The 14,362-nt window shown below is 55.1% G+C and overlaps 1 protein-coding gene across 1 annotated transcript in view; it reads left to right on the top strand.

The window, feature by feature from the left end:
* Positions 1-14,362, top strand: part of LOC137323418 (transient receptor potential cation channel subfamily M member 2-like) — a 199,687-nt gene that overhangs the window by 121,918 nt on the left and 63,407 nt on the right. The window contains exons 9-10 of the mRNA XM_067986895.1: positions 1,352-1,419; positions 11,159-11,245. Coding sequence (XP_067842996.1) covers positions 1,352-1,419; positions 11,159-11,245 — 155 coding nt within the window. The remainder of the gene's footprint in view (positions 1-1,351; positions 1,420-11,158; positions 11,246-14,362) is intronic.

Here is a 14,362-nt window from a genome sequence, read left to right as displayed (position 1 = left end):
CTCTCTCCCCAATTACACTCACTGACCTAGTGCTGGCAACCAGTCTCTCTCACCAATTACACTCACTGACCTAGTGCTGGCAACCAGTCTCTCTCCCCAATTACACTCACTGACCGAGTGCTGGTAACCAGTCTCTCTCCCCAATTACACTCACTGACCTAGTGCTGGCAACCAGTCTCTCTCACCAATTACATTCACTGACCTAGTGCTGGCAACCAGTCTCTCTCCCCAATTACACTCACTGACCTAGTGCTGGCAACCAGTCTCTCTCCCCAATTACACTCACTGACCGAGTGCTGGTAACCAGTCTCTCTCACCAATTACACTCACTGACCTAGTGCTGGTAACCAGTCTCTCTCCTCAATTACACTCACTGACCTCGTGTTGATAACCAGTCTCTCTCACTAATTATACTCACTGACTAGTGGTGATAACCAGTCTCTCTTCCAATTACTCGCTGACTAGTGATGATAACCAGTCTCTCCAGTTACACTCATTGGCCTAGTGATGATAACCAGTCTCTCACTAATTACACTCACTGACCTAGTGGTGCCAGTCTCTCACTAATTACACTCACTGACTAGTGGTGATAACCAGTCTCTCTTCCAATTACTCGCTGACTAGTGATGATAACCAGTCTCTCCAGTTACACTCATTGGCCTAGTGGTGATAACCAGTCTCTCTCTAATTATACTCACTGACCTAGTGGTGATAACCAGTCTCTCACTAATTACACTCACTGACTAGTGGTGATAACCAGTCTCTCACTAATTATACTCACTGACCTCGCGTTGATCTGTTCATTTTGTGTTGAGTATACTCTCACCGCCACATCACTTCCTCATTCACTTTTATCGATTTTGTTCACCTCTGTGACACGAGATGGTAAAATCCTGAGTCGGAGGGGATCTGTTGGGACCCTCAGCCATTCACAGCAGATGGTGATGGCTGCGATCCTTGGTCAGTAGGGGCGATACATTTGGCCTCAGTGGCCCGAGCGACAAAAGGGGGAAGATACCAGGCGAACTTCAAGCTCCTGCCCCATTGGCGGGGCCATTCTGGGAAGAGCACGTGCCTGGACTTTGGGTGAGAACAGGGTCAGGCCCCCCCCACTACCTGAATAGCTTGCTGACATCCTTTGTCTAAGCTTACGCAATGGGAAATGCGGGTGGAGGGTGGGGTGAGGAGCAAGTTGTGGGAGAGAGCCTGCAATACGGCGGGAGTCAGGGCCTTCAAGAGACAGGGGAGGGAAAAGCTGGCAGAATCTCACCCCCAAATTATTGTGTCAATCTTGGATGTTACTGTTATTATTTTGTCTAATTGCTGATCTTTTAATGAATTCCTTTTGTAGGTTAAATTTGATGTGTATGCTCCTCCTATTTACACAGCTGCGACAGGAGGAGCTGAACTCCTGACTGGGTAAAGTAATATTGTACTTTATTTGTCTTTGGGACTAACAGTGCTGGATGTACAGTCTTGCACAAACTTACAGCGGGATCTGGACTCAAAGTGGGCAGTTGCTAATTGGCAGGGGCACAAAACTGATGCCAATTCATCACAAAGTTAACAATCCCAATGAGAAAGGTCATAGGGCAGCAGGCGGAGGAAATTAAAAAAGGTCAGTGGCCCAGTGGATTTGGGGTTGAGACTCAGATATATTGTAGAGGTAGATAAGAGGGAGCTTTACTCTGTATCTCACCCGTGCTGTACCTGCCCTGGGAGTGTTTGATGGGACAGTGTAGAGGGAGCTTTACTCTGTATCAAACCCGTGCTGTACCTGCCCTGGGAGTGTTTGATGGGACAGTGTAGAGGGAGCTTTACTCTGTATCGAACCCGTGCTGTACCTGCCCTGGGAGTGTTTGATGGGACAGTGCAGAGGGAGCTTTACTCTGCATCGAACCCGTGCTGTACCTGCCCTGGGAGTGTTTGATGGGACAGTGTAGAGGGAGCTTTACTCTGTATCTAACCCGTGCTGTACCTGTCCCTGGGAATGTTTGATGGGACAGTGTAGAGGGAGCTTTACTCTGTATCTAACCCGTGCTGTCCCTGCCCTGGGAGTGTTTGATGGGACAGTGTAGAGGGAGCTTTACTCTGTATCTAACCTGTGCTGTACCTGCCTTGGGAGTGTTTGATAGGACAGTGTAGAGGGAGCTTTACTCTGTATCTAACACGTGCTGTACCTGCCCTGGGAGTGTTTGATAGGACAGTGTAGAGGGAGCTTTACTCTTTATCTAACCCGTGCTGTACCTGCCCTGGGAGTGTTTGATGGGACAGTGTAGAGGGAGCTTTACTCTGTATCTAACCCGTGCTGTACCTGCCTTGGGAGTGTTTGATCGGACAGTGTAGAGGGAGCTTTACTCTGCATCCAACACGTGCTGTACCTGCCCTGGGAGTGTTTGATGGGACAGTGTAGAGGGAGTTTTACTCTGTATCTAACCCGTGCTGCACCTGCCTTGGGAGTGTTTGATCGGACAGTGTAGAGGGAGCTTTACTCTGCATCCAACACGTGCTGTACCTGCCCTGGGAGTGTTTGATGAGACAGTGTAGAGGGAGCTTTACTCTTTATCTAACCCGTGCTGTACCTGCCCTGGGAGTGTTTGATGGGACAGTGTAGAGGGAGCTTTACTCTGTATCTAACCCGTGCTGTACCTGCCCTGGCAGTGTTTGAAGGGAGAGTGTAGAGGGAGCTTTACTCTGTATCTAACCCGTGCTGTACCTGCCCTGGGAGTGTTTGATGGGACAGTGTGGAGGGAGCTTTACTCTGTATCTAACCCGTGCTGTACCTGCCCTGGGAGTGTTTGATGGGACAGTTTAGAGGGAGCTTTACTCTGTATCTAACCTGTGCTGTACCTGCCCTGGGAGTGTTTGATGGGAAAGTGTGGAGTGAGCTTTACTCTGTATATAACCTGTGCTGTACCTGCCCTGGGAGTGTTTGATGGGACAGTGTGGAGGGAGCTTTACTCTGTATCTAACCCGTGCTGTACCTGCCCTGGGAGTGTTTGATGGGACAGTGTGGAGGGAGCTTTACTCTGTATCTAACCTGTGCTGTACCTGCCCTGGGAGTGTTTGATGGGACAGTGTGGAGGGAGCTTTACTCTGTATCTAACCTGTGCTGTACCTGCCCTGGGAGTGTTTGATGGGACAGTGTAGAGGGAGCTTTACTCTGTATCTAACCTGTGCTGTACCTGCCCTGGGAGTTTTTGATGGGACAGTGTGGAGTGAGCTTTACTCTGTATCTAACCTGTGCTGTACCTGCCCTGGGAGTGTTTGATGGGACAGTGTGGAGGGAGCTTTACTCTGTATCTAACCCTTGCTGTACCTGCCCTGGGAGTGTTTGATGGGACAGTGTAGAGGGAGCTTTATTCTGTATCTAACCCGTGCTGTACCTGCCCTGGGAGTGTTTGATGGGACAGTGTAGAGGGAGCTTTACTCTGTATCTAACCCGTGCTGTACCTGCCCTGGGAATGTTTGATGGGACAGTGTGGAGGGAGCTTTACTCTGTATCTAACCCGTGCTGTACCTGCCCTGGGAGTGTTTGATGGGACAGTGTAGAGGGAGCTTTACTCTGTATCTAACCCGTGCTGTACCTGCCCTGGGAGTGTTTGATGGGACAGTGTAGAGGGAGCTTTACTCTGTATCTAACCCGTGCTGTCCCTGCCCTGGGAGTGTTTGATGGGACAGTGTAGAGGGAGCTTTACTCTGTATCTAACCCGTGCTGTACCTGCCCTGGGAATGTTTGATGGGACAGTGTAGAGGGAGCTTTACTCTGTATCTAACGCGTGCTGTACCTGCCCTGGGAGTGTTTGATGGGACAGTGTAGAGGGAGCTTTACTCTGTATCTAACCCGTGCTGTACCTGCCCTGGGAATGTTTGATGGGACAGTGTGGAGTGAGCTTTACTCTGTATCTAACCTGTGCTGTACATGCCCTGGGAGTGTTTGATGGGACAGTGTGGAGGGAGCTTTACTCTGTATCTAACCCTTGCTGTACCTGCCCTGGGAGTGTTTGATGGGACAGTGTAGAGGGAGCTTTGCTCTGTATCTCACCCGTGCTGTACCTGCCCTGGGAGTGTTTGATGGGACAGTGTAGAGGGAGCTTTACTCTGTATCTAACCCGTGCTGTACCTGTCCTGGGAGTGTTTGATGGGACAGTGTAGAGGGAGCTTTACTCTGTATCTGACCCGTGCTGTCCCTGCCCTGGGAGTGTTTGATGGGACAGTGTAGAGGGAGCTTTACTCTGTATCTGACCCGTGCTGTCCCTGCCCTGGGAGTGTTTGATGGGACAGTGTAGAGGGAGCTTTACTCTGTATCTAACCCGTGCTGTACCTGCCCTGGGAATGTTTGATGGGACAGTGTAGAGGGAGCTTTACTCTGTATCTGACCCGTGCTGTCCCTGCCCTGGGAGTGTTTGATGGGACAGTGTAGAGGGAGCTTTACTCTGTATCTAACCCGTGCTGTACCTGCCCTGGGAGTGTTTGATGGGACAGTGTAGAGGGAGCTTTACTCTGTATCTAACCCGTGCAGTACCTGCCTTGGTAGTGTTTGATCGGACAGTGTAGAGGGAGCTTTACTCTGCATCCAACACGTGCTGTACCTGCCCTGGGAGTGTTTGATGGGACAGTGTAGAGGGAGTTTTACTCTGTATCTAACCCGTGCTGCACCTGCCTTGGGAGTGTTTGATCGGACAGTGTAGAGGGAGCTTTACTCTGCATCCAACACGTGCTGTACCTGCCCTGGGAGTGTTTGATGAGACAGTGTAGAGGGAGCTTTACTCTGTATCTAACCCGTGCTGTACCTGCCCTGGGAGTGTTTGATGGGACAGTGTGGAGGGAGCTTTACTCTGTATCTAACCCGTGCTGTACCTGCCCTGGCAGTGTTTGAAGGGAGAGTGTAGAGGGAGCTTTACTCTGTATCTAACCCGTGCTGTACCTGCCCTGGGAGTGTTTGATGGGACAGTGTGGAGGGAGCTTTACTCTGTATCTAACCCGTGCTGTACCTGCCCTGGGAGTGTTTGATGGGACAGTGTGGAGGGAGCTTTACTCTGTATCTAACCCTTGCTGTACCTGCCCTGGGAGTGTTTGATGGGACAGTGTAGAGGGAGCTTTGCTCTGTATCTCACCCGTGCTGTACCTGCCCTGGGAGTGTTTGATGGGACAGTGTAGAGGGAGCTTTACTCTGTATCTAACCCGTGCTGTACCTGTCCTGGGAGTGTTTGATGGGACAGTGTAGAGGGAGCTTTACTCTGTATCTGACCCGTGCTGTCCCTGCCCTGGGAGTGTTTGATGGGACAGTGTAGAGGGAGCTTTACTCTGTATCTAACCCGTGCTGTACCTGCCCTGGGAGTGTTTGATGGGACAGTGTAGAGGGAGCTTTACTCTGTATCTGACCCGTGCTGTCCCTGCCCTGGGAGTGTTTGATGGGACAGTGTAGAGGGAGCTTTACTCTGTATCTAACCCGTGCTGTACCTGCCCTGGGAATGTTTGATGGGACAGTGTAGAGGGAGCTTTACTCTGTATCTAACCCGTGCTGTACCTGCCCTGGGAGTGTTTGATGGGACAGTGTTGAGGGAGCTTTTCTCTGTATCTAACCTGTGCTGTACCTGCCCTGGGAGTGTTTAATGGGACAGTGTAGAGGGAGCTTTACTCTGTATCTAACCCGTGCTGTACCTGCCCTGGGAATGTTTGATGGGACAGTGCAGAGGGAGCTTTACTCTGTATCTAACCCGTGCTGTACCCGCCCTGGGAGTGTTTGATGGGACAGTGCAGAGGGAGCTTTACTCTGTATCTAACCCGTGCTGTACCTGCCCTGGGATTGTTTGATGGGACAGTGTAGAGGGAGCTTTACTCTGTATCTAACCTGTGCTGTACCTGCCCTGGGAGTGTTTGATGGGACAGTGCAGAGGGAGCTTTACTCTGTATCTAACCCATGCTGTACCTGCCCTGGGATTGTTTGATGGGACAGTGTAGAGGGAGCTTTACTCTGTATCTAACCTGTGCTGTACCTGCCCTGGGAGTGTTTGATGGGACAGTGTAGAGGATATACCAGCAGGTTTGATACATTGAGCAACATACTGAGTGTTTCCGCCAACTTGTTCCTTCATCAGGAATTTTTACTCGTCAAGGTGAGATATGCTCGTGTAGGAGAAAGAATCACTTTCCATTTTGTGACTCCCAGGGCAGGTACAGCACGGGTTAGATACTGAGTAAAGCTCCCTCTACACTGTCCCATCAAACACTCCCAGGGCAGGGACAGCACGGGTTAGATACAGAGTAAAGCTCCCTCTACACTGTCCCATCAAACACTCCCAGGGGAAGTACATCATGGGTTAAACCGCACCTGGAGTATTGTGTACAATTTTGATCTCCTTACCTAAGAAAGGATATACTTGCCATGGAGGGAGTGCAACAAAGGTTCACCAGACTGATTCCTGGGATGGCGGGATTGTCTATGAGGAGAGATTGAGTAGACTCGGCCTGTATTCTCAAGAGTTTAGAAGAATGAGAGGTGATCTCTTTGAAACATACAAAATTCTTACAGGGCTCGACAGGGTCGATGCAGGGAGGATGTTTCCCCTGACTGGGGAATCTAGAACCAGGGGTCACAGTCTCAGGATACGGGGTTGACCATTTAGGACTGAGATGAGGAGAAATTTCTTCACTCAGAGGGTGGTGAATTTTTGGAATTCTCTCCCCAGAGGGCTGTGGAGGCTCAGTCATTAAGTACATTCAAAACAGAGATTGATGGATTTCTAGATATTAACGGCATCGAGGGATATGGGGACGGTGCAGGAAAATGGCGACGAGGAAGAAGATCAGCCATGATCTTGTTGAATGGTGGAGCAGGGTCGAGGGGCCGGATGGCCTACTCCTGCTCCTATTTCTTATGTTCTTAAAAGCATCAGAGAAAGACAGATGAAAGTTTGAGATTAATCCATTTCATATGAAACGAAGTGATGTTTATCTCTTCACCCAGTATTTTTGAAGGTGTTTTTTCAAACTGGTTATGTCAGAGTTTGCTAAATTGGAACAATACCAGGTATTCAGATCTCTGTGTTTGCTGAGAATTATATCCTCATTTGCTCTGAAGACTTCCAAGAGTCATACAAACCAGGAGATCCCAGGTTTGATTGCTGGTTAGTTTTGAACCATCTACTCTCAGTCCCCCTGTGTCACTCTCGCCCTCGGTCCCCCTATGTCACTCTCTCCCTCGGTCCCCCTGTGTCACTCTCTCCCTCGGTCCCCCTGTGTCACTCCAGCCCTCGGTCCCCCTGTGTCACTCTCGCCCTCGGTCCCCCTGTGTCACTCTCGCCCTCGGTCCCCCTGTGTCACTCTCGCCCTCGGTACCCTTGTGTCACTCTCGCCCTCGGTCCCCTTGTGTCAATCTCGCCCTCGTTCCCCCTGTGTCACTCTCGCCCTCGGTCCCCCTGTGTCAATCTCGCCCTCGGTCCCCCTGCTTCACTCTCGCCCTCGGTCCCCCTGCGTCACTCTCGCCCTCGGTCCCCTTGTGTCACTCTCGCCCTCGTTCCCCTTGTGTCACTCTCGCCCTCGGTCCCCCTGCGTCACTCTCGCCCTCGGTCCCCCTGCGTCACTCTCGCCCTCGGTCCCCTTGTGTCACTCTCGCCCTCGTTCCCCTTGTGTCACTCTAGCCTTCGGTCCCCCTGTGTCACTCCAGCCCTCGGTCCCCCTGTGTCACTCTAGCCTTCGGTCCCCCTGTGTCACTCCAGCCCTCGGTCCGCCTGTGTCACTCCAGCCCTCGGTCCCCTTGTGTCACTACCGCCCTCGGTCCCCCTGTGTCACTCCCGCACTCGGTCCCCCTGCGTCACTCTCGCCCTCGGTCCCCCTGCGTCACTCTCGCCCTCGGTCCCCCTGCGTCACTCTCGCCCTCGGTCCCCCTGCGTCACTCTCGCCCTCGGTCCCCCTGCGTCACTCTCGCCCTCGGTCCCCCTGCGTCACTCTCGCCCTCGGTCCCCCTGCGTCACTCTCGCCCTCGGTCCCCCTGCGTCACTCTCGCCCTCGGTCCCCCTGCGTCACTCTCGCCCTCGGTCCCCCTGCGTCAATCTCGCCCTCGGTCCCCCTGCGTCACTCTCGCCCTCGGTCCCCCTGCGTCACTCTCGCCCTCGGTCCCCCTGCGTCACTCTTGCCCTCGGTCCCCCTGCGTCACTCTTGCCCTCGGTCCCCCTGCGTCACTCTCGCCCTCGGTCCCCTTGCGTCACTCTCGCCCTCGGTCCCCTTGTGTCACTCTCGCCCTCGGTCCCCCTGTGTCACTCTCTCCCTCGGTCCCCCTGTGTCACTCTCTCCCTCGGTCCCCCTGTGTCACTCCAGCCCTCGGTCCCCCTGTGTCACTCTCGCCCTCGGTCCCCCTGCGTCACTCTCGCCCTCGGTCCCCCTGCGTCACTCTCGCCCTCGGTCCCCCTGCGTCACTCTCGCCCTCGGTCCCCCTGCGTCACTCTCGCCCTCGGTCCCCCTGCGTCACTCTCGCCCTCGGTCCCCCTGCGTCACTCTCGCCCTCGGTCCCCCTGCGTCACTCTCGCCCTCGGTCCCCCTGCGTCACTCTCGCCCTCGGTCCCCCTGCGTCACTCTCGCCCTCGGTCCCCCTGCGTCACTCTCGCCCTCGGTCCCCCTGCGTCACTCTCGCCCTCGGTCCCCCTGCGTCACTCTCGCCCTCGGTCCCCCTGCGTCACTCTCGCCCTCGGTCCCCCTGCGTCAATCTCGCCCTCGGTCCCCCTGCGTCACTCTCGCCCTCGGTCCCCCTGCGTCACTCTCGCCCTCGGTCCCCCTGTGTCACTCTCGCCCTCGGTCCCCCTGCGTCACTCTCGCCCTCGGTCCCCCTGCGTCACTCTCGCCCTCGGTCCCCTTGCGTCACTCTCGCCCTCGGTCCCCTTGTGTCACTCTCGCCCTCGGTCCCCCTGTGTCACTCCAGCCCTCGGTCCCCCTGTGTCACTCCAGCCCTCGGTCCCCCTGTGTCACTCCAGCCCTCGGTCCCCTTGTGTCACTCCCGCCCTCGGTCCCCCTGTGTCACTCCCGCACTCGGTCCCCCTGCGTCACTCTCGCCCTCGGTCCCCCTGCGTCACTCTCGCCCTCGGTCCCCCTGCGTCACTCTCGCCCTCGGTCCCCCTGCGTCACTCTCGCCCTCGGTCCCCCTGCGTCACTCTCGCCCTCGGTCCCCCTGCGTCACTCTCGCCCTCGGTCCCCCTGCGTCAATCTCGCCCTCGGTCCCCCTGCGTCACTCTCGCCCTCGGTCCCCCTGCGTCACTCTCGCCCTCGGTCCCCCTGCGTCACTCTCGCCCTCGGTCCCCCTGCGTCACTCTCGCCCTCGGTCCCCCTGCGTCACTCTCGCCCTCGGTCCCCTTGCGTCACTCTCGCCCTCGGTCCCCTTGCGTCACTCTCGCCCTCGGTCCCCTTGTGTCACTCTCGCCCTCGGTCCCCCTGTGTCACTCCAGCCCTCGGTCCCCCTGTGTCACTCCAGCCCTCGGTCCCCCTGTGTCACTCCAGCCCTCGGTCCCCTTGTGTCACTCTCGCCCTCGGTCCCCCTTGTGTCACTCTCGCCCTCGGTCCCCCTGTGTCACTCTCGCCCTCGGTCCCCCTGTGTCACTCCAGCCCTCGGTCCCCCTGTGTCACTCTCGCCCTCGGTCCCCCTGTGTCACTCCAGCCCTCGGTCCCCCTGTGCCACTCTCGCCCTCGGTCCCCCTGTGTCACTCCAGCTCTCGGTCCCCCTGTGTCACTCCAGCCCTCGGTCCCCCTGTGTCACTCCAGCCCTCGGTCCCCCTGTGTCACTCCAGCTCTCGGTCCCCCCGTGTCACTCCAGCCCTCGGTCCCCCTGTGTCACTCCAGCCCTCGGTCCCCCTGTGTCACTCCAGCTCTCGGTCCCCCTGTGTCACTCCAGCCCTCGGTCCCCCTGTGTCACTCTCGCCCTCGGTCCCCCTGTGTCACTCTCGCCCTCGGTCCCCCTGTGTCACTCCAACTCTCGGTCCCCTTGTGTCACTCTCGCCCTCGGTCCCCCTGTGTCACTCTCGCCCTCGGTCCCCCTGTGTCACTCCAGCCCTCGGTCCCCCTGTGTCACTCTCGCCCTCGGTCCCCCTGTGTCACTCCAGCCCTCGGTCCCCCTGTGTCACTCTCGCCCTCGGTCCCCCTGTGTCACTCCAGCTCTCGGTCCCCTTGCGCTTGTCAGATGATGATCAGCGAGTGTTGCCTCTGCTGTCACTGTGCAGAGCCCAGTGCTGGACAGGGCTGGTTTCTGATGACAGGCTGGGGAATGGCTTTGCGACTCCCCATCACTAAATAGTCTGTTCACTCTCCAGGTTCACGTGGTTGAGGTCCCCCTTGGACTCTCCCCCAGCCGGAGTCAGCAACTTCCAGAGACGAGGGGAGAATATTGTTTTAAAATATTGCTCTCCCATGAGCTATCTGTAACCCAGAAAAGCATTGTTGCGGCAATTGATTGTGTCGGGGATGTGGGCTGTGAGCCTGTACTCCCCCCACAGTGACACACTGTCGTCCACCTTCTCCCTGTGAGCCTGTACTCCCCCCACAGTGACACACTCTCGTCCACCTTCTCCCTGTGAGCCTGTACTCCAGCCCAGTGACACACTCTCGTCCACCTTCTCCCTGTGAGCCTGTACTCCAGCCCAGTGACACACTCTCGTCCACCTTCTCCCTGTGAGCCTGTACTCCAGCCCAGTCACACACTGTCATCCACCTTCTCCCTGTGAGCCTGTACTCCCCCCACAGTAACATCCTCTCGTCCACCTTCTCCCTGTGAGCCTGTACTCCAGCCCAGTGACACACTCTCGTCCACCTTCTCCCTGTGAGCCTGTACTCCCCCCACAGTAACATCCTCTCGTCCACCTCCCTGTGAGCCTGTACTCCAGCCCAGTGACACACTCTCGTCCACCTTCTCCCTGTGAGCCTGTACTCCAGCCCAGTCACATCCTCTCGTCCACCTTCTCCCTGTGAGCCTGTACTCCAGCCCAGTCACATCCTCTCGTCCACCTTCTCCCTGTGAGCCTGTACTCCAGCCCAGTCACACACTCTCGTCCACCTTCTCCCTGTGAGCCTGTACTCCAGCCCAGTCACACACTCTCGTCCACCTTCTCCTCTGTGTGACGCAGTAATGCCCTATCCCATTACACGTGAAGTATCTGACGGTGCCTGTGTTTTTCAGGTTGTCTGAATGGAAAGCTGCTCCGAAGGCCAGCTCCAAGGATGGAGGTGCAGATCGCCTCGCTGATACAATTGCGGAAAGTGACCGGTGAGAGGAACAAATTGTTCCCAGCTTTTCTGCTTCGGAATATAACCAAAAATCAGCTTAACTCGATTGGCGCTTCGAGTTGGGATTTGCTTTGTTACTCGTACAAAATATGACACTGGAACAGGGGTTCTCCCAAATTCCCATTGTAAAATCAGAGAACACCCACAGAAATTATATCCCAAAGAGCTTTGTGTGATAACCTTATAACTACACATCGAGAAAGTACTTATGTGCATATACGTATACACACATACAGACACGTATACACACATACAGACACATATACGCACACATACAGACACGTATACACACATACAGACACATATACGCACACATACAGACACGTATACACACATACAGACACATATACGCACACATACAGACACGTATACACACATACAGACACATATACGCACACATACAGACACGTATACACACATATACGCACACATACAGACACACACACACATACAGACACATATAGACACACATACAGACACACACACACATACAGACACATATAGACACACATACAGACACACATACACACATACAGACACACATATACACATTCACACATACAGACACATATACACACACCTACAGACACACACACATACAGACACACATATGCACACATACACATATACACACATAGACACACAGACACACACACATAGATACACGTACATGCACATAGACACATATACACCCACATCTACACACATACTCACATATATACACGTATACACACATGCACACACATATACTCACACACATGCACACACAGACACACAACCATACACATATATATATACCTACATACACCCATGTTTATATGTAGATATAGACTTATTGACATATACACATATAGAGATATATAAATTGATATATATTTGCAGCACTGTCTCACACCCTCAAGACATCCCAAAATGTTTCACATTTAGGGAAGTGCTTTTCAATCCCACTGTTGTTTTACAGCCAAATGCAGAAGCCAATTTGTGTACGGAAAGCTCCAACAAACAGCAACAAACTGATGGATGACCAGTTAATCTGTTTGTTTTTCTGGGGTTGGGTGTGGGAGGGATGTTACTCCCAGGACACGGGGAAAACTTGCTGCTCTTCAAATAATGCAGTGGGATTACTAAACATTCACCTGAAAAGGCAGACTGCATCGAACGCCTCAACCCAAAGATGGCACCTCCGACAGTGCGGCGCTCCCTCAGTACTGACCCTCCGACAGCGCGGCGCTCCCTCAGTACTGACCCTCTGACAGTGCGGCGCTCCCTCAGTACTGACCCTCCGACAGTGCGGCGCTCCCTCAGTACTGACCCTCCGACAGCGCGGCGCTCCCTCAGTACTGACCCTCCGACAGTGCGGCCCTCCCTCAGTACTGACCCTCTGACAGTGCGGCCCTCCCTCAGTACTGACCCTCTGACAGTGCAGCGCTCCCTCAGTACTGACCCTCCGACAGTGCGGCGCTCCCTCAGTACTGACCCTCCGACAGTGCAGCGCTCCCTCAGTACTGACCCTCCGACAGTGCAGCGCTCCCTCAGTACTGACCCACCGACAGTGCGGGGCTCCCTCAGTACTGACCCTCCGACAGTGCGGGGCTCCCTCAGTACTGACCCTCCGACAGTGCGGCGCTCCCTCAGTACTGACCCTCCGACAGTGCGGCGCTCCCTCAGTACTGACCCTCCGACAGCGCGGCGCTCCCTCAGTACTGACCCTCCGACAGTGCGGCGCTCCCTCAGTACTGACCCTCTGACAGTGCGGCGCTCCCTCAGTACTGACCCTCTGACAGTGCGGCGCTCCCTCAGTACTGACCCTCTGACAGTGCGGCGCTCCCTCAGTACTGACCCTCTGACAGTGCGGCGCTCCCTCAGTACTGACCCTCCGACAGTGCGGCGCTCCCTCAGTACTGACCCTCTGACAGTGCAGCGCTCCCTCAGTACTGACCCTCCGACAGTGCGGCACTCCCTCAGTACTGACCCTCCGACAGTGCAGCGCTCCCTCAGTACTGACCCTCCGACAGTGCAGCACTCCCTCAGTACTGACCCTCCGACAGTGCGGCGCTCCCTCAGTACTGACCCTCCCCCAGTGTGACGCTCCCTCGGTGCTGACCCACCGACAGTGCGGCGCTCCCTCGGTACTGACCCTCCCCCAGTGTGACGCTCCCTCGGTGCTGACCCTCCGACAGTGCGGCGCTCCCTCGGTACTGACCCTCCGACAGTGCAGCGCTCCCTCAGTACTGACCCTCCGACAGTGCGGCACTCCCTCAGTACTGACCCTCCGACAGTGCAGCGCTCCCTCAGTCCTGACCCTCCGACAGTGCAGCGCTCCCTCAGTCCTGACCCTCCGACAGTGCAGCGCTCCCTCAGTACTGACCCTCCGACAGTGCGGCACTCCCTCAGTACTGACCCTCCGACAGTGCAGCGCTCCCTCAGTACTGACCCTCCGACAGTGCGGCGCTCCCTCAGTACTGACCCTCCGACAGTGCAGCGCTCCCTCAGTCCTGACCCACCGACAGTGCAGCACTCCCTCAGTACTGACCCTCCGACAGTGCGGCACTCCCTCGGTGCTGACCCACCGACAGTGCGGCGCTCCCTCGGTACTGACCCTCCCCCAGTGTGACGCTCCCTCGGTGCTGACCCTCCGACAGTGCGGCGCTCCCTCGGTGTCGAGTCACCGCCTGCCCGGGTGTGCAGTCTCATAAGAACATTGGAACAGTGGTAGGCCATTCAGTCACTCGAGCTTGTTCATAGAATCATAGAATGGTTACATCACAAAAGGAGACCATTCGGCCCATTGAGCCCATGCCAGCTCTTTGTAAGAGCCATCCAGTTAGCCCCACTCCCCCGTTCTTTCCCCGTAGCCCTGCAATTTTTTTTCCTTTGCACATTTATCCAATTCCTTTTTGAAAGTCATGATTGAATCTGCTTCCACCACCCTTTCAGGCAGCTCATTCCAGATCATCATTACTTGCTACGTAAAAAAGTTTTTCCTCATGTCACCTTTGATTCTTTTGCCAATCACCTTAAATCTGTGTCCTCTGGTTCTTGACCCCTCCACCATTGAAGGTAGCCACTTTCAATGATTTGTGCACATATACCCCCA

The sequence above is a fragment of the Heptranchias perlo genome, chromosome 7, assembly GCF_035084215.1.
Source record: "Heptranchias perlo isolate sHepPer1 chromosome 7, sHepPer1.hap1, whole genome shotgun sequence".
In the NCBI taxonomy this organism is placed as follows: domain Eukaryota; kingdom Metazoa; phylum Chordata; class Chondrichthyes; order Hexanchiformes; family Hexanchidae; genus Heptranchias; species Heptranchias perlo.
The sequence above is the reverse complement of the archived record's forward strand: the minus strand, read 5'-3'. Positions and strand labels throughout refer to the sequence as shown.